Source organism: Pyrgilauda ruficollis, unplaced genomic scaffold (genome assembly GCF_017590135.1).
Source record: "Pyrgilauda ruficollis isolate IOZ18807 unplaced genomic scaffold, ASM1759013v1 scaffold2, whole genome shotgun sequence".
NCBI lineage: Eukaryota > Metazoa > Chordata > Aves > Passeriformes > Passeridae > Pyrgilauda > Pyrgilauda ruficollis.
This window is the reverse complement of record NW_024519206.1, coordinates 10,442,662-10,460,302: the sequence shown is the minus strand read 5'-3', so window position 1 is coordinate 10,460,302 and position 17,641 is coordinate 10,442,662. Positions and strand designations below refer to the sequence as shown.

At 39.7% G+C, this 17,641-nt stretch overlaps 2 protein-coding genes and 1 non-coding gene across 4 annotated transcripts; 1 reads left to right on the top strand and 2 right to left on the bottom strand.

The window, feature by feature from the left end:
- Positions 1–241: 241 nt before the first annotated feature.
- Positions 242–11,644, bottom strand: LOC121352989. Of its 2 annotated transcripts, none has more exons than XR_005955018.1 (4): positions 11,236–11,468; positions 6,175–6,210; positions 3,156–3,204; positions 242–2,199 (listed from the first exon to the last, which is right to left on the bottom strand). XR_005955018.1 is itself a non-coding variant. In XM_041466473.1 (4 exons), exons 1-4 carry the CDS (start codon positions 11,642–11,644, stop codon positions 4,416–4,418), a joined length of 633 nt encoding a protein of 210 aa, XP_041322407.1. In that variant the 3' UTR covers positions 4,152–4,415. The 2 variants fall into 2 exon arrangements, 1 of the variants encoding a protein (XP_041322407.1); XM_041466473.1 differs by lacking the exons at positions 242–2,199; positions 3,156–3,204 and adding exons at positions 4,152–4,556; positions 10,535–10,581 and having other exon boundaries at positions 11,236–11,644.
- On the bottom strand, positions 5,833–5,920 carry LOC121353222. Its single transcript, XR_005955059.1, has one exon. It is a non-coding gene; the product is annotated as a small nucleolar RNA SNORD93 (small nucleolar RNA).
- On the top strand, positions 11,612–16,896 carry TOMM7 (translocase of outer mitochondrial membrane 7). The gene is made up of 3 exons (XM_041466472.1): positions 11,612–11,785; positions 15,422–15,470; positions 16,674–16,896. The coding sequence occupies exons 1-3, from the start codon at positions 11,683–11,685 to the stop codon at positions 16,687–16,689; spliced, it is 168 nt and encodes a 55-aa protein (XP_041322406.1). The 5' UTR covers positions 11,612–11,682; the 3' UTR covers positions 16,690–16,896.
- Positions 16,897–17,641: the final 745 nt, after the last annotated feature.

The window sequence follows — 17,641 nt, the reverse complement described above, 5'->3', positions numbered from 1 at the left end:
TATAAACCAGTTTCTTCAGGACAGGGACACTGGAACTTGCCAGGTAGCTGCTGAGAAATGTTTGTGCCTTAATGTTTTCTTCAGCCTTCAGAAGTGCTGGTTACTCTGCAAGTCTTGAAGGCTTTCTCTGTCAACTGAGAATGCCCTTTCTGAGAGGGAAGAATACAGCCTTATCAGAAAATTGATTACATGTATTTGCTTAAGACTCCCATGTTACAGTAAGATGCCCACAAAATGACCACGGAGAAATAGTTTTATTCAGTGCACTTAAAGTGAAACAAACAGTAGTTTGGAAAAGGCATTGTAACCACTTGGCCATTACAGAGTGAACATGGCAAGTACTGAATTTACTATAAAAGTATCCACAAACTAGACAAGCAGAAAGAAAAAATATGACTCCCCTCTTCTCCCCCCATCCCAGTGTGAACAAGGTTAAAAAGCATTTGTGCAAATGGATATATTTCTGGCTTGGAGCCAACTGGGGAGAGAAAGCAATTGCTATAGATAGAATCCCAGAAGGTGTAACAGAAGTTGCAGCAGGCTGTTGGAGGCTGAAGAATGTCAAGAATGAGGTTAGCAATTAGTAATTCCAGAGACTTTATTTAAGTGGAGTCTGCTCACAGGTAGCAGACTCCACAGAATTTTAAACATGGAAGCAGTTGCTGGTGTTCTTTCTACTACTTGAGACAGAAAGTATAAACATTTTTAATTTACTAAGAGTAGGACACTTCAACACACATTTAAGGGTCCTGGCCACTTGACAGCAGCAGGCTTTAAATTCCATAGATGTAGAAGTATCTTTTCCTTGTCATTAAAACTCTCACCTCAGAAGGAACATTACCAGAGGAAATGATCTTGATCAAATATGTATTTTATACATGGCATGTTCCATTTTTTAAAAATCCAAAATTAAGTTTACTTTTCCAATAAAATACTATTGGATTTATTTTGGCACATCATGTTCTCTATTCAGACAGTACATACATCTATCCTTTATTTTCCATGTAGAAATACAGGGACAAGCTTTTGGCCAAGCTGCTCTAATACAGTTATTTTGCCTTATTTATAACTCCCTCTGTAACGCAGCTGGGCCTGCTCAGCACAACAAACACAACTGTATGTAACAATGACGTGTTTCTGAGGAATTAATATCTTCACTGCTCCTAAATCACTAATGCTTTGAACATTTCACACATTATTTTACAAATAGAAGGGAAAGTTGGGTACAAACAAAATATACACCATCTAGGATTAGAAAAAGAAAAGATCATTATGGAGGTGGAGGTGTATACCTGTGAAGCTTACAGCAAGCAAAACCAGCCAAACCCCCAAATCTCAGACTTATTTGCCTCTAATAATGGTTAACAGTTTTCAGCAATGTAAAATTAGGAATGAATAAAATAACTTTGAGATGGAAACCACATTTCTCAAAGCAGCAGTTTTTGTTAATTGAGTTGTTATCTTTCTTGCTGCTTCTGGAGCTGAGGCACCCAGTGGTTTACTATAAAAGGAGCCTGTATACAAGTGCCTTCAATTGGTGGTTATTTTCAGGAGAGTTTATGTTCTGCAGAAGAGTAAATGAATCTTTTCCCTTTTGAGATAATTGCATATTCAGGCCTCTGTGAATTATGGAAAATGAATTTGGAGGTGACAACTCTTTGTGAGGTACAATTGCACAAGGTCCAGGAGAAATGACCAAGAAGATTAAAGTGGCCTATTTTATAATATATTCTTACAAAACTTCACAGAAAACTTAAAAATGTGTGAAGTCATAATGCATTCTACATAACAAGAGTCAGACACAGGCTATCATAAAGGTTTTTGGAAAGACTACAACCTAACTTAATGAATAACAAATATGCCTAAAAATGAGAAATACTCGTTTTAATAATAAAATACTACTTTATAGTGGATCTTTAGGCCTTTGATCTGACTGCCACCCATGTTCTTGGGAAGAATATTCTTCTTAAGATCTACAACCTGACTGTCAGGTTGCCTACTATTTCATCAGTGTAAGCTCCTCAGTCTCCACAATTTGGGATCCTAGCAATCATTTCCATAATGTTTGCAAGAGTTAAAATAGTTTATGTTGCAAAGCACTGGATTAGATCTCAAAAAAAATGGACTTTATTCTTGTTTCTGTAGGTCACCCAGATGGGTAATCTGCGAGGTTACCACTCTATTCCTCGGTTTCTTTATCTGTAAAATAGCGATAATTATATTCACTAGCTTTTAACAAACATTTCAAGATATACATGGTTAGGGATTAAGCAGTGTGGATTATCCCTGATGAGTAACACACAGCTGCTAATACACTGACTTATTCACTTTCATATTAGCATCTTTATTTAAACATTTGCAAAACACTCATTTTGCAAATGAGCAAACTGCAACTGCAAAGAGGCTTTTATCCAGCACAAGTGTAATTAGAATAGTAGAGAAGTGATGAGACTTTGAGCTGAAGACACGATATATCTGGTATTTTAACTTCAAGTAACTGCAGTAGGAAAAAGAGTTTCCAGTTCAAGTCTGCCCTCCGCTGGCTTTACCAGAACACTGCTAATAAATTTTGGATCAATAGTGTCTTTCTGTAATGGAGTGAAGGAACTAAATTAATAGAGGCTAATACATTTATTAATTGACACCTTTATTCATTTATAAAAATTTTGTAATAGTAGTTACGTGACTTGTAATATTTTCTGAAGTCTCATCTAGGCTCCCTAGTCACATTCATGTTTTTCAGGATTTCAAAAGCCCATCAGCGTATCATCCATCTTAGAGTCACTGGAACTAAAATACAGCATGGGAGGTATCATTCTGCATGTAGCTTTAAAGAAATTTAATAGAAAAACTACACAAAAATATTTTGCTTGATACAATTAATGACTCAGATACTGCTGTATGTATTAGTAAAGTACTAAAAGAGAGCAGGATAAATCTGGTCTAGTACTCTGTCACTAGAAGCAGACTGTCCCCTTAAAATATGAGAGGAAAAAAGAAGACCATTTATTACTGTGTTTATTTTAGAAAGAATTTTCCATCACAAATACCAGACACAAATAACTCATCTCTAAACTCAGGACGACTCATTTTCCTTTCTATTTTTAAAGTAGGAAGGTAATTGGGATGTGCGGAACTATCTTATTTATACTTACTCACACAGATTCATCCAGAATGACTTCTACCCCAAGGTGACATGGGTGTCTGAAATACAAAATCTGTATAATTATGTGCTGGATGATGTGATTGAGCTGAAAACCTCTGGTTCATATATCTTATCATCTTCAGGCTTCATTACACATAACAGCATTTAATCTCTTGTGACTGCTACCTACATCTAAAATAAAGGAGTGCAATATTGTTTCTTCAGATGTGTACTTAATATACACTTGGAAAAAAGGGAAAATATAAAAGTATTACAGAAATGGCATTTTATTTGGACCATTTAAATGCTTGGAAATCAGTGTCAGATTCACAGCTTGTGCCAAATGTGCCTAATAGACTTTATAAAGCAGAACATAAGGAATTTTCACAAGTTCCTTGAATGTCCTCTGCATCTGCTAAAATTCTTCCTGAAATGGTTCTCATTCAAAAATGAAACCTTTGGGAGTCCATTAACATTTTACAAGAAGCAGTGAAAGGCACACAACTAATCTGCTGTTATGGGTTTGAGGTTGCTTGGTTTGTTTGTTGATTTTCTTTTTTCTTTTTTGTTTTTTGCTATAGGCAGGAAGCTGTGGAAAAGCTACTGAAATCTCATTAATCACTGCAGTGCCTACTGCTACCCTCTTAAACTGGACTCTAGCATCTAAAATTACTAAAATGCAGTTGTTCTGCACTTCTAGAAGAATAAAGTTTGAGATTTTTAATAATCCTAACTGAAAAGCAGCAGCAATGATTGAAATACTGATAGGGATTTCCCTGAAAGATCATTTGTTTTCTGTGCAACAGTGGAAATAGTCTTAGATGAACTTACAGGCATGTGAATCAGGCTGACAATATATAGAGAAGACACAGTAGTGTGTCTACTTGACAATGTTTTGAAATTAGTAAAATCTAAAAACATTTGTCTGGGCTAAATATGTCATATCACTCCACTAAAATAGACAAAGTATGGACAGAAATTGTGTAAGAAAGGCAAAAGGGAAGTATTTTAAGAGACTAAGTTTTATTTTAGTAGGATAGGAAAAACTTCATTAACCATGAGTTGTGCTTCATTTAATCTTGATAGCAGCAGATGAGACTTGGAAAGAAAGAAAAGAGCTTTCCTTGATCGCCTTCTGGTATCTAGGAAAGGCGTTAATTACTCTTCATTATGATACTAAATTACTGATTCTAATCTTCCATGTGCTGGAGATCTTAAAGAATTTGCAGTGAAATCTGAACTACTGGAATGCAAAAACTAAAGACAGACATCAACGTTGATACTTTCCTTTGTACTGGTTGAATTTCCAGTTTGTGAAAGGCAGCTCTTGCTCAGGAAGCTCAGGCAGCACGAGGCTCTGCCAGGGGATGTGTGAGCTGCTCCTCACCTTGCTGGGCATGGTTAGGCCCTGCTGAATTAGGAATATGACAATAGGTTTGTCCTCAAGTTTCTGAAGTCACTTCACCCAAAGTGAACAATGAAGATAAATTAATACCTATGTTCAGTTTAAATAATTAGTTCAACATTTAGATTTACTACTAATTATTCTATTTGTTCACATACGTGACTCATTTTCTTTGTTGACTGGGCAGTCTTATTCAAGATCTGAAAATACACATATTTTTACCTTTCCTTTTATGATCTGGACTCTGTAATTTGCATTACAGGTTGTTAAAAACTATAATAATGACAGCACTAGATTGTGCTATGCTTTTAATTCTATTGAAATAAAAGCTATACTGAATTAAACTTTAATTTACACTTCAAAAAAATTTAGTTTCAACAAACACCCTTCTTGTATTGGAAGTTAGTTACAACAAAAAATTATACTTAAGGATATATACAGTAACTGAAATTACATATGATTTGTGTTACTGGGACTTAAGACAAAACCCAGAATAAACTGGCAAAAAACCCACACCAACCTGTTTCAGGTCTACCTGGCCTACTTCAGCTCAGAGTTCTTTTTGCTTTACTACGTGTTTTCTCTTATCTTATAACCAGAGATAATTAGTAGCTTGTTGTATACCTTTCTCTTGCAAAATCTGAGCATGCATATGAAAGCTGTATTGTAAATCAGTGAAGCAAGTGGTGTGCATCAATCAGTTATATTTTCAAATATTGCACCGTCAGAAAAAGTTGTTTCAGCAGCACTTTTTTTGTAGTTGGATGCTAAGAAAGACTATTAACACTCATTGACGAGAGGAAGCAGAATATGACTTATAGTTAGAATCATTATTTTTCAAATGCTGCAATTCTATGTCCTGTATCAGAGAGGAATATTTCATTTTTCTCTGCAAAGACTTAAGTTATCAGTTTCATGGTTGCTTCACCACTTTACAATTTATTAAGGTTGGAATTGATATAAAGGCAAGTATATAAGCAAAGACTTTGGAAAATCAGAATATATTATTTGTTTTCCTCACCTTGTTTAAATCATAGTAAAAATTTGCCTAAAATAAGCATTTTTTAAGTACTTTAAAATCTTTATATATATGTGCTGTTAAAACAACATATTCTTCAGCAACAAAAATCTATTTGAGATCTGTCTACAAAGAAAAGGTTTACATTAATAAAACACCTTTAGAGGAAAATCCTCCTAGAGTTATCAAAACCTTTGCTGCTCAGCTGCTTAAAAAAGAGCTTAATTAAAAAAACAATTAATGAGTAAATATGGGTATTAATTTTGGCCTCAGAAAATCCTTTTATCCATCAGATTTTTGCGTATCATTGAAAATATGTAAGGAATCAGATTATTGCTTTCATCCTTGGCCAAATATTGCAATCACAAAAACATGCATTGAAGAACTGTTGAACTTTTAGAAAAACTATATATGGTAAAAGGTAGCAGCATGTCTAAGTGTAACATTTAATTTTCATTATTAAGCAAAGATGTGCAGAATGGGAAAGTCACGCTTCAAACAACACTATAGTTCTGAAGCAGGTAATATTCAATTTTTAAGCACATCAACAGTTCTTCTCAGAGGTCTCTAAAAGCTTTTGATGAGGTTGTTTCAATGCTGTCTCACCTCAGACTGCTGTTTCTCCTTCCCTGGCCTCCGAAGCTGTAATGAAAAATAATGAGATTATAACTCCATGTCACCACTCAGTTTTGGTTTATTTTTAAGTAAGTAAATAGTACAGTTACTGTAAATATACAAAATTATTACATTTTGCTGTTTGTTCCTGCCACTCTGATCATTCTATTCATTTTCAGCAATTTTCAGCCAGCAGCCAAGCCCCACACAGCCACCCGCTCACTATGCCTCACAAACACTGGGATCAGGGAGAAATTCAGAAAAGTGAAAGCCAGAAAACTCATGGGTTGAGATAAAGACAGTTTAACAGGGAAAGCAAAAGCTGTGCACACAAGCAAAGCAAAACAAGGAATTAATTCATTGCTGCCCATGGGCAGGCCATCCCCAGGAGAGCAGGGCCCCATCACATCTAACAGTTACTTGGGAAGACAAACACCATCACCCCAAATGTCTCCCCTTCCTCCTTCTTCCCTCCACTTTATATACAGACCATGATGTCCCACGGTCTGGAATATCCCTTTGGTCAGCTGGGGTCACCTGTCCTGGCTGTGTCTCCTCCCAGCCTCTCATGCATCCCCAGACCCCACACCAGCATGGCAGTACAAAAGGCAGAAAAGGCCTTGGCTCTGTGTGAGCCCTGCTCAGCAGTAACAAAACTTCTCTATATTATCAACCCTGTGTTCAGCATGAGTAGAAAATACAGCCCCATAGCAGCCACCATGAAGAAAATTAACTCTACCCCAGCTGAAACCTGCACAGCAACTGGCAATATCACTTTTCTTGGAAATATCCCATATCAGACAGTGACCAGAGTATATCCAACAAGTATCATACAGAAAATCATATGAAGATTCTAATTTGGACAAAAAATTTTTATATGCATTACAGCTCTGCTTTCCAAGCATGTTTGGAAACTATGCCAAATGCAAGAACTCAAATATACTCACCCCAAACTAATCTAGGTCTCAATAACATTCAGGAGACATTTTAGAATTGTGCTTATTTTGCACATGACCTAACTGGACTGCCTAAGTCTTTGCTCTTTTAACCATAGTACTTTCCATTTCTCTTTGTCTCTGTCTTTTCTTGTCTTTGTGAAATGAAAAGGAACATTTCCTATATCAGTGGTACTGCAAAGAAGCAGGGATTTATTAGACCAAATGAATAGGAATACTAAAATGGAATAGAAGGAACATCATTATTAGGGCACAATAAAAATAGGAAGTTTAGTTGTAACAATGAAGTGAAATAGAATGTCTAGTCGTAATATACTACTGTTTTTACTGACATCATAAAGATTCAGCCTGCAGTGGAAATCTGTTGAAGAGTTCTTCCTTATTTCTTATGCTATTTATACTGATTTATGGTATAATACTGAAGTATGAAGCATCCACCATAGTCTTTGAAATCTAAGTTCCTCCTAAATAGGGTCAAACTCAAACTTTGTTCCCAAGCAGATGAATTTAATGCAACTTCTTGTCAGTAAATTGGGGAAATCTCAAAAGTGAGACTGGTAAATGCATAATGGAGGCCTGCAGGGATTTCCTACAAAGTTTACAGTGATTTTTCACAGACTTCAATGTGTCACTGCACTTTGTCTCCTTCATCAGCCTCTGAGTTGCATGTACTGTTTACTGTTGCATGTAGCTTTACTTTGTGGTTTGCTGAGATAAAGCTTTAGAGGTCTGGAATTCTTTAACCTGAAGGGTATCCTTTGCACTCAAAAAGACATGTTAAAGCCATCTGATCCAGTGACATTATTCCCTGAATCTGATACTTCAGAAATTCAGTCATGTCTATGAGAATCTCAATTCCCTCATTTACCAATAAAAATGGAAATATTTGGCCATTTTACCATGAGTACTAGTGATATTTATTTGCTGTGAAAACACTTGTGGAATGATTGCTAATCGAGATAATAAAACAGCAGGGATTCATGTTCTTGTTGTCCCAGTTGAAACCTCTGCAATTTTGTTTCTGATTTTATTGTTATTGCTGATCACATGAAGCTACAAGGCAAAAGAAATTCAAAGAGATGTTTTTTTTGTAACAAAAGACTTTCAACATCTATGGTATCACTAATTTTCTTCTGTCACTCCAGCAATTGGGGCTCTTGCTCTCCTTAGTTAATGGATACACCATTTCAAGTGGTTTTGTCTTCATTATCAGCCACAAGAAAAAAATCAAAAAAAAAATCCTTCATAGAAGTGTAACCACAGTAACTTACAAACATGAATACTCAAAACACACCCATAAAATCCCACTTCCATCTTCTCCAGGCAGAGTCACCTCCATCTTACACTACCCATTTCTTTGGGTATCAGGCTTTCTCCCTTCAAAACAGCTCATTGTTTCATGCCCCATCACAGGCCCATTTGCTTTTAGAGGCTAATTGCCAATTATTTATGTGACTAGTGCAATCCCATGAACTTGCAGGGAGGATGACTGCTGCTCTCCTTCCCTCTTGTCTGAGTGAGCATATCACTGAAGGACTCTTAGACTGTCTAACATCCTGGGTGACACAAGAGCCAAACAAAGGCATGGAAAACTTCTGGAGTCCACACAACCATTTATTGGGTTGGTTTTTAATCTTTTTTTTATTTTGGTGGATTTGTTTTTTTGGTGTTTTGTGGGTTTGTTGGTTGGTTGGCTAGCTAGTTGAGGTCTTTTAGTGCAAATATGTTATGTTGGACAGTTTGAGACTATGGATGTGTGTTATGATGAAATAAGTGCTCTTCTCCAGTCACAATTCTTAGTTTACAGACATGCTTTCACAGCTTCAGTACATAAGACTATGTAGATCTAGACCGGTAACTATACAGAATCAACTCTGGTTTATCTGCATACCAACACACACCCTGGTGCTCTTCTAGCACCGATTTTGCTTGTGAGAAAACTGGCAAAGTAATACTAACTTTCTTGCTATTAATTTCCTGTCTTCCGTAGTTAATGAAATAACCTGCAAGCTTTTAGTCAAACATTCAAATTGGCAGACATGAGAAATGGGGGCTAACACGTTTCTGTGCTCTGAAAATTACTCCTTGACTCAAAGTGTGACGGGAAGAAGAGAAGATAACCCTTCCTATCAGGTGATCTGTACATTTGACCTTCTGAATCCCACTTGCACTAAAATTACAGGAAGGAAAAATACCTTTTGAATTCCATTTCACCACAATGGGTCATATTTTATTGCCATATTTTGTAAGAGATTATTAACAAGCTGTGTGCTGTAATAAACAGTTGGTTTTGTACGTTTAGAAAGAATGAGGTGTAACAGTAACCACAGTGTGAAAACAGATCTTACTTGGCCTCATCTACAAAGGAAAACCAATTTAATACAAACTGCTGAAAAATAGGTTCCTGCAAGTCAAAAAACCAGGTTCAATGGTTTGAGTTTTCTTTTGAGTGTGACAAGCCATTACTGATTAATGAATGTGCCTCTTGCACTACACTGGTTCATAAGAGTAAATCTGTAATTTTGAATGTTTTTACAATTCTACTTATGCATAGTAATTTGAAAAGTTTGACAAGATATACCAAAAATATTGAAATCCAACACAAACCTATGGATACAGAGACTTGTTCTCTCAATTTTCAGTTAGAATTCCTAGAATTTCCCCACCAAAGGCATATTCTTTTGGGAAAGGTAGGCTTATAGTCCTATGAACTTCATATTGATGTTCATGTTGAATACAGACAGCACTAGTGCCTAACTTTTCCATAGGGCTAAGTTATTCATTCACTCACAAAATCTAAGCCTCTATTTTACTTGTCAGATATCATTAAATGTGTCAGTCCTATGACCAGAAATACGGGTGTATCCCATATGTATTTCATGTGTATGGAAGCACAGGTCACTGGGACTGGCGTAGAGCAGGAAAGGCTGTGCATTCTGTAACATGACTGCACGTATGTGCCATGACCTCACCAAAATATTCTTTCATCCCCCATACTTTCATAATTCAGAGACCATGGCAAAAGCAAGCCGTGGGCTGCCAGAACCCCTCATGTTGCCTGCAGTTTGCAACCTGCCTGTACCTGGAGAGCAAGTAGTGAGCTAAAAGCTCCTGTTTTTATCATCTTGAAATGGCAGATCAGGCACCCATACACTGGAAGAGTAAATGGTATATATGAATAAGCAAGATTTATTATATCCCTGGATTTTTTCTTGTCTCTAAAAAGCACTGACTTGCTGTTAGTCTTAATGTGACAAAATGGCTACAGAAGTTCAAGTAACTGCTGTAGGCAAACCAATATATGACATACAAAACTTTGCTACAGGTAGCAGACATGATACAGCCTGATGGTGTTAGCTGCTGCAACTGCATTAGTAATAGCAGAACCTGAAGACCTGCATCTGGCTTGGATCTGGCATTACAGCAAAAGGCAGGAGGTTACCTGAGAAAGAATGAAAACATGGTAAAAACATGGTATAAATGATTGAGTCAAAGGCATAGACACGACACAGCAAGATGTCATGTAAGTTGTATCAAGTAAACAGTAGCTTGGTGGTTAGGGCACTGCACGGACAGAGGTCACTCATTTATTAGTTAAAAACCAAAATGCCTTAGTGCTTATCTGGGCTCTGAGGTTTTTTAGGACAACAAGCTCCAAGCGCTGTACTGGCAGTTTTTAGGTATCAGGTCTCTCCCCATATTTCTAGTCAAGTTTTCACCCCCTGAACTCCTTGTTTCCATGGACCGGATATATCACACAGCCTGGTATCAAAGATCACAGAATATCCTGAGTTGGAGGGGACCCACAAGGATCATCGAAGTCTAACTCCTGGCCCTGCACAGGGCATGCCAAGAGTCACACCATGTGCCTGAGAGCACTGTCCAAACACTTCTTGAGCTCTGTTATGTTCGTGCTGTGACCACCTCCCTGGAGAACCTGTTCCAGTGCCCAGCCACCCCCTGGGTGAAGAACCTTTTTCTAATATCAAGCCTAAACATTCCTTGGCACAGCCTCATGGAGAGCTTCATGGAGAGGCATTTCCAGTTTCCTCCAGGAACACCTTTTCTTATCACTCCATCTCTACCCTCCACTTACCAAAGGCACTTCCTACCCTGCAGAGGCGGCGTGTGAGCAACACCTCGAGAGCTCCGGGGAAGAACAAGCACAAGAACGCGGCAGGAGCCAAGGCGGGCAGGGAAACCCACAGCGCTTGCAGCCCCCGCGCCCCCTCACAGCCGCCAGCCCCGCTGGGCCGATCCCGATCCCGCTGCCGATCCCTCAGCCTGCGGCGCTGGAAGGCGGGCGGGACAAGCGCGCTGGGGTCGTGGCGGGCAGAGAACACCCGGCAGGGCAGAGAACACCCAGCGGACGAAGGGAACCCCGCAGCCGCCATTTCCTCGGCCGCCCGAGGGCACGGCCAGCGCCGGTCCCCGCCCCGCAGCCCAGCGATGGGTCCCGCCCAGCGCACGGCGCTGTTACGAGCGCGGCTGCGCTCCTCCTCCATCTCCTCCTCTTCCTCCTCCTCTCTGCCCCGCCGCCGGGATGCCGAAGCTTAGCAAGGAGGCCAAGCAGCGGCTACAGCAGCTCTTCAAGGGCGGCCAGTTCGCCATCCGCTGGGGCTTCATCCCCGTAGTGCTCTATCTCGGTCAGTGCCGGGCGGGGGACGCGCGGGGGCCCTCGGCGGGCATTGCCGAGGCCGGGTCTGGGGTGGCCGGCTCCGATGGCTGCCCTCCTCCCCCTGGCCCGTCCGGACGCTGCCGGGGAGCGGCGGGGCCGAGGGAAGGGCCCGGGGGCCCAGGGCCGCCCCGCCGCGCTGCCCCCGCCGCCCGCGGCCATCGCCGCGCATGTGCGGAGGGGAGGGCGGGGTTGCCCTTGGCAGGACTGAGACGGGGTGGCTTTTTGTTATAGTTGGTTTTTTTGTTTGTGTGTTTGTATGGTTTTTATTTGTTTTCCCCCTTTTTTTTGTAAAGAAGAAGTATTTGATCTTCCCCACTCTGCTCGGCCCTAGCGAGGCCACATCTGGAGTGCTGTGGAGTTCTGGGCTCCTCAGTACAGGAAAGATGAGGAGCTGCTGGAGAGCGTCCAGCACAAGGCCACGAAGATGATTAAGGGTCTGAAACATCTCTCCTATGAGCAGAGATTGCGGGTGCTGGGCCAGTTTAGTCCAGAGAAGAGAAGGCTGGGAGGAGATCTCATTAAAGCATACAAATATCTTAAAGGCAAGTGCCAAGAGATTGGAGGCAGACTCTTTAAAGGTGTGCAGGTACAGGATGGGGAGCAGTGACCATAAACTATAACACAAGAAGTTCCACCTCAACGTGAGGAAGAAGTTCTTCACATTGAGGGTGGCAAAACACTGGAACAGGCTGCACAGGGAGGTCATGGAGTGAAGACATTCAAAACCCAGCTAGACACATTCCTGTGTCACCTGCTCTAGGTGACCCTGCCTGGGCAGGGGTGGACTTGGGAATCTCCAGAGGTCCCTTCCAACCCTAACGATTCTGTGGTTCTGTTGTAAAGAGGTTTTTGCCCCTTTTCCTCCCTGGAGGATAATCCTGTGTGAGTGCCCCTCTGGGGAGTGGGCAGAGCACCGAAGCAGCCAAACAGTGAATGGGGCTGCCATTTAACCCTGTGTCAGTGACTGCCTGCTGTCGTAGTCAAGGCTGTGCTTTGTGCTCTGGGGAGTCTCTGGTGAGCAGAACGCTGGGAGCTCTGCTTCATGGCACTGAGGACATTGCCAGCCTCCGGCTGAGATTGACTTTCCAGCAACAGGAATACAGGTTACAGTCTCTCCCTCCAAAAATAGTGTGGCTCCTGTTTCCAAGCTGCAGTGGAATGTTAATGGGATGCCTTGATGTTGTGCCTGGTGCTCAGGATATATTTTCCTTGCTCCTGTCATCAGGCTGGCCGGGCATCACTACCACAGGGTAGTTCTCCCGCTGAGTTAGAGCTGTATGCCATCAGCCGTCCTTGTTAAAGACAGGCCGGACACTTTTGTTCACTTTTTTTTATAACAGGGGGCCCAGGAAGGCTGATCCCTGCAATTCATTTGGCTTACTTTCTGTTGGGCCTTTTGGGAAAAGCACCTAAACCAGGCAGGCATCTTTGCATCGAATGCAAACATGAAGGAGGGCTGGGAGCTTGATCCAGTCAAATCTGAGAGGTTATTTTGATTAATTGAAGGGAGTGCAGTGCCTGGTTTGAAGGGCTTTGATTGTTTATAGATAATAACCGGGAAAACATTAGTCTCTTCAGCTGTTACAGATGTGCTTTAACAACAACTGCAAGCAAAATAAGTCACTTCAAAAACTATGGAGAAAGCTAATTAGCATTATTAGGTCTTAACTTCAATTGCATTTCCATTTTCAGTTTATAAATTATTTTAAATTGATAATTTTTGGGTGGAATTTCAGTAGTGTTTTGTGACCTAATTTGTAGTTGAAGTTTTGTTTAGATTTTATTTCCATGACAGTGTCTGTGGATGTTGGAAAGATGGTCTTTCTTCTTGGTGACATCAGAGTGTCACACTAGTGACACTAGTAAGTTACATTGGTGACATTAAATGAGTTACTTCAAATTGTATAAAGCCACTTACTTACTTACTGTATTTACAGTTGCGCAAACATCAGGGTGCCTAGTATATTTTTTGTTATGTAGCAGTGAGAAATTTAAGCTGTAGTAGTTTAGGTTCATATCTCCAGAAAATAAGTGTGCTGTACCACATCTACATTGCCTTCCTGTAAATTTATCTGCAGTAATGAAAGTGTAAGCAGATGGGAAGTGCATATGCCACCTTGTTTGCCATAGACGTTTGGAGGTGGCATGTACCCAGAGTCTGCAGGATTGGAAGAACCTCTTCTCTGCTAGGATTACTTTTTAATCTGGGAGGGAAGGTGTGACCCCGTGTGTATCAAATACACGCTGAACTAAAAATAGGCAAGGAATTGGTCAGCAAATTTGGGCCTGTAGCTTTCTCTGTAAGGCTTTCTAGCTCAGGGCATGTACAAGGAGCCCAGTATGAGATTGTGCAGTTATGGGTCATTGGTGGGGTTTTGTTGTATTTTTTTAGACTTTCTTTAAAGTGGCTGCCCTGGTTTTAAGTCAGTAAATTAGATCAATGCAGTTATGTCAAACGTGGTTTGCTTATTTAAAATTACTGGGGGTGAGGGGAGGAGGCAGAAACATTTACAGACACAGAGTGTGGCTGCAATTGATGAATTTTTAAGCTGGGTTTCTGGACAGTATGGCAGCCAAAGCACTTAGGTCAGGATGTCTAGTAGTCTCAGATCATTCAGGGTTATCTTCAAAGAGCTTTTCCAGTGCCTGTGAAGTTAATGGAAGTTTTTCCATTAACCTTTGTGGCCTGTGTTTCAGGCAACATGACATTAATTATTTATTTTCTGTAAACGAGGGAAATAATATACTTTTCCTGAAACATTCACTTCTAGCTAGCCAGTGTAATGTTGAACAGTGCCTGAATTGCATGATTCTTTTTCAAGACTTTTATTTTACAGTCCAGAGAGCAAAGGTACTTCATATACTAAACCTTCAGCTGCTTCCCTAGTATACATATACTTTAGTCAGTTGGTAAATTTGAGTCATTGGGAGCTGGGGATGAACTCTTTGTAGTTAGCTTTCATTTCATTTTCTCGGGTATTAGAAAACAGCTTGTTGGTTTGCAGGCTTTAATAGTATGTAACTTTCTCCAAAGAGTGCCAATCAGAATAAAAGATTGGAGGTTAAATTGATTTAACACTTAGCATTCTGTCATGCTAAATTGGGTGAACTGCTTCTGAAATACTTCTTTTTTGTGTCAGATGTCATTGTAGAATTGTCTGCTAGGCCTCAAGGTGCTTACTCTACACCAGTTTTAGGTGTCTCTGTTGGTAGAGCCCTGCTAGGTTGCTTTCTGAACAACATTTAATGTCTGTGGGTTTGTGTGTGTAAAAGTATGTATGTCTTGATCTCTGGCATAGATGACTTCCTTCATCTCATGCAATTAGTTGATCCTGAATTTAAGGTCAGATAAAGATGCAGGTAAGACTTTTTAAAAAAAGAAAAGTGTACACTGATATTTATTTTCTTTGCTTTCTAACCCTTGTAAGAATGTGCATTTTTTTATTCAGGTTAGTGCACAGCTGAATCACAGTTCTCTGTTCAGTAGTTTTCTTTCTTATTGCTATTTAATGGGCTGGAATAACCTCATAGAGATTTAACTGTGTAGGAATCTGCACATACTTGTTTATTTTTATATATGTATGTAATGTATGTTTCATTTCAGGTTTTAAAAGAGGTGCAGATCCTGGAATGCCTGAGCCAACTATCTGGAGGTATGTATTGGTTCCAAATGTACGTACAAACCCAGTGCAGATAGTTACTGGTTTGGGTGTTACCTCTGGCCAGCAACAGTTGTGAATGATGCTTCCATCCCTTGTTTTTTGTTTTTGTGGTTCTTGTTTCTTCGGAAATTCACATGACAAATTAGCGAAGTTCTAGTTCTTGGGAAGACTTTTCTCTTAATCTTGCATAGTTTTTACGATATGGAACTTCCTGTGTCTTTTGCATGACAGCTGCCCTTCTAATCTGTTGTAGAGCTAGTTTGTACAAGTTTCTGCACTGAACAATAACTTCTCAGATTTCTAGCACTAATTGAAACCAAAATCTAATCTCCTTCTGCCTTTGCAAATGAGGGAATAACACTGCATAAAAGGTGCATGAAGTAAAGGGCTGTATCTTTCAGTATTAGTCACTGTCATGAACCAAAGTGGCTTTGGTTCATGTTGCCTCGTTCTTGTGGGGCTCTTTGTTATGCTGCATTGTTACAGCATTAGTAATGCTTATGTTCTAGTGACATTTAAGTGTTATTGAAGGGCTTCCTTGGGTCTAACTGATTAAAGTTTTGGAGAGAGGGTGGTTCTTCTGTTTTTCAAGAAATGCCTTTGATTACTGTGCAGGACCAGGTATTCCTAAAACAAATAATTGATGGACTGTATTGTTTGCAAAGTCATAGATTAACTCTTTTTGATTTACATAGTTACAGTGATAGAAATCCCATTTTTAGGATTCAGTGATTCAGTAGAAACAGTAGAAAATGTGGGAAAAAAATAGTAAGATCATATTACAATTTCAGTGGAATCTACTGTTGTCTTAATAACCAAGTTGCTGAAGTTGTTTGCTTGCTGACAGTGTTTCTATGTTTAGCTTCACTGGTGGTTTGAGACTTCTTATTTTGGTGTGCATCTGTACAGTGTAAAAGACGTGCTTTGTACCAGAGTATATGTACATAGATACTATGAACAGATGTTTCATCTAATCTGAGCTTTACAGATGCTCATTTTTGTGAGCACATGTTGGTGCTCTGTAGCCTTAAATTTTACTTTAAAGGTGGCATTATTTCAGTATTTTGGGGGCTAGTGTTTATTTAGTATACATTTGTAGGGCTGTTCCTTCAGGCTTGTGTTTTACAAATATGGATTTAAAGAGAAGTACCTGCTGCAAATCTGACTTTGATTTCCTTCCCCCTCCCCTTTCAGTCTACTTTGGGGATGAAGGCTGTGGTGGTCCTGTTGTAGACGCAGCTGATGGACAGACAGAGTATCAGAAGATGCGTACATTCCAGAGGATGAGGCCGACACTTAGACCAGCTGGCTCAATCAGCTTGCTAATGCCATAGGTTGTACATACAACAAAATGAAGTTTATATGGACCTAACTTATTTGCATTACGGTGTAATTAAATAAATACTGTTTGAATGGATGCATATTGTTTTTAAGTCTTTACATAATATAATGTAGTAGTTTATTTATTACAGAAAGCCAGGGTGGGGGTTTTGTTTTGTTGCGTTTTTTTTCCAGAATATGATGATATTTAACTCCCATACTTATCCCTATTAACGATTGCCTTTTGGGTAAAGATTCCTCTTTATCTTCACAGTAACCAGAAAATCAAGCTAATGTTTTAAATACTTCAATATTCCTCAAAAGTTCCTTGCCCAAATGTTGGTAAGCCTCTGTGGATGGTTACTGTGCTGATCCACTTCAGGTTTTTTATCTTCTTCTGGATTCTTTTATCTGTGGATACACTAAGGCTTGAGGGATGTGTATGTTTGTGTTTTCTAGCACAGTCAGATACTAAAAAAGTATACTTTCCTGCTGAACTTACCTTTAAATGATCCCTGTGTTTTCTGGGATTTAGGATGGGGTGGGAGGACACAACAGTTGAGTGCTTTGTGTGCATGTGTATAAATTGCTCTTGCTGTAAGAGAAAGTTGCTAATGTATAACTGAAGGAAGAAAACAAGTACACTAAACAAGTATGTGCTTCATTGTTATGCTGAAGTCTTGCTCTTTGGACCGTGGTTGTTTTGGTTTCAATTGGTTTTCTCCCTTTTAACACTGAAGTTCAAGCACTTAAAATGGTGACTGTTTGATTTCTGTTAAATAGAAGCTGTTTTGGGTAGATTGCTCTCCCTTCCAGAACTGTGCAGGGTAGTTTGTATCTCT

Excerpts from the sequence above, each read along its gene's own strand:
- LOC121352989 (XM_041466473.1), bottom strand. The coding sequence starts at position 11,644 with ATGGAGGAGGAGCGCAGCCGCGCTCGTAACAGCGCCGTGCGCTGGGCG. Across the intron at positions 10,582-11,235 it reads CAGGGTAGGAAGTGCCTTTG|GTAACCTCCTGCCTTTTGCT; the intron begins GTAAGTGGAGGG and ends ATTCTTTCTCAG. Across the intron at positions 6,211-10,534 it reads CAGATCCAAGCCAGATGCAG|CTTCGGAGGCCAGGGAAGGA; the intron begins GTCTTCAGGTTC and ends TTTTCATTACAG.
- TOMM7 (XM_041466472.1), top strand. The coding sequence starts at position 11,683 with ATGCCGAAGCTTAGCAAGGAGGCCAAGCAGCGGCTACAGCAGCTCTTC. Across the intron at positions 11,786-15,421 it reads CCCCGTAGTGCTCTATCTCG|GTTTTAAAAGAGGTGCAGAT; the intron begins GTCAGTGCCGGG and ends GTTTCATTTCAG.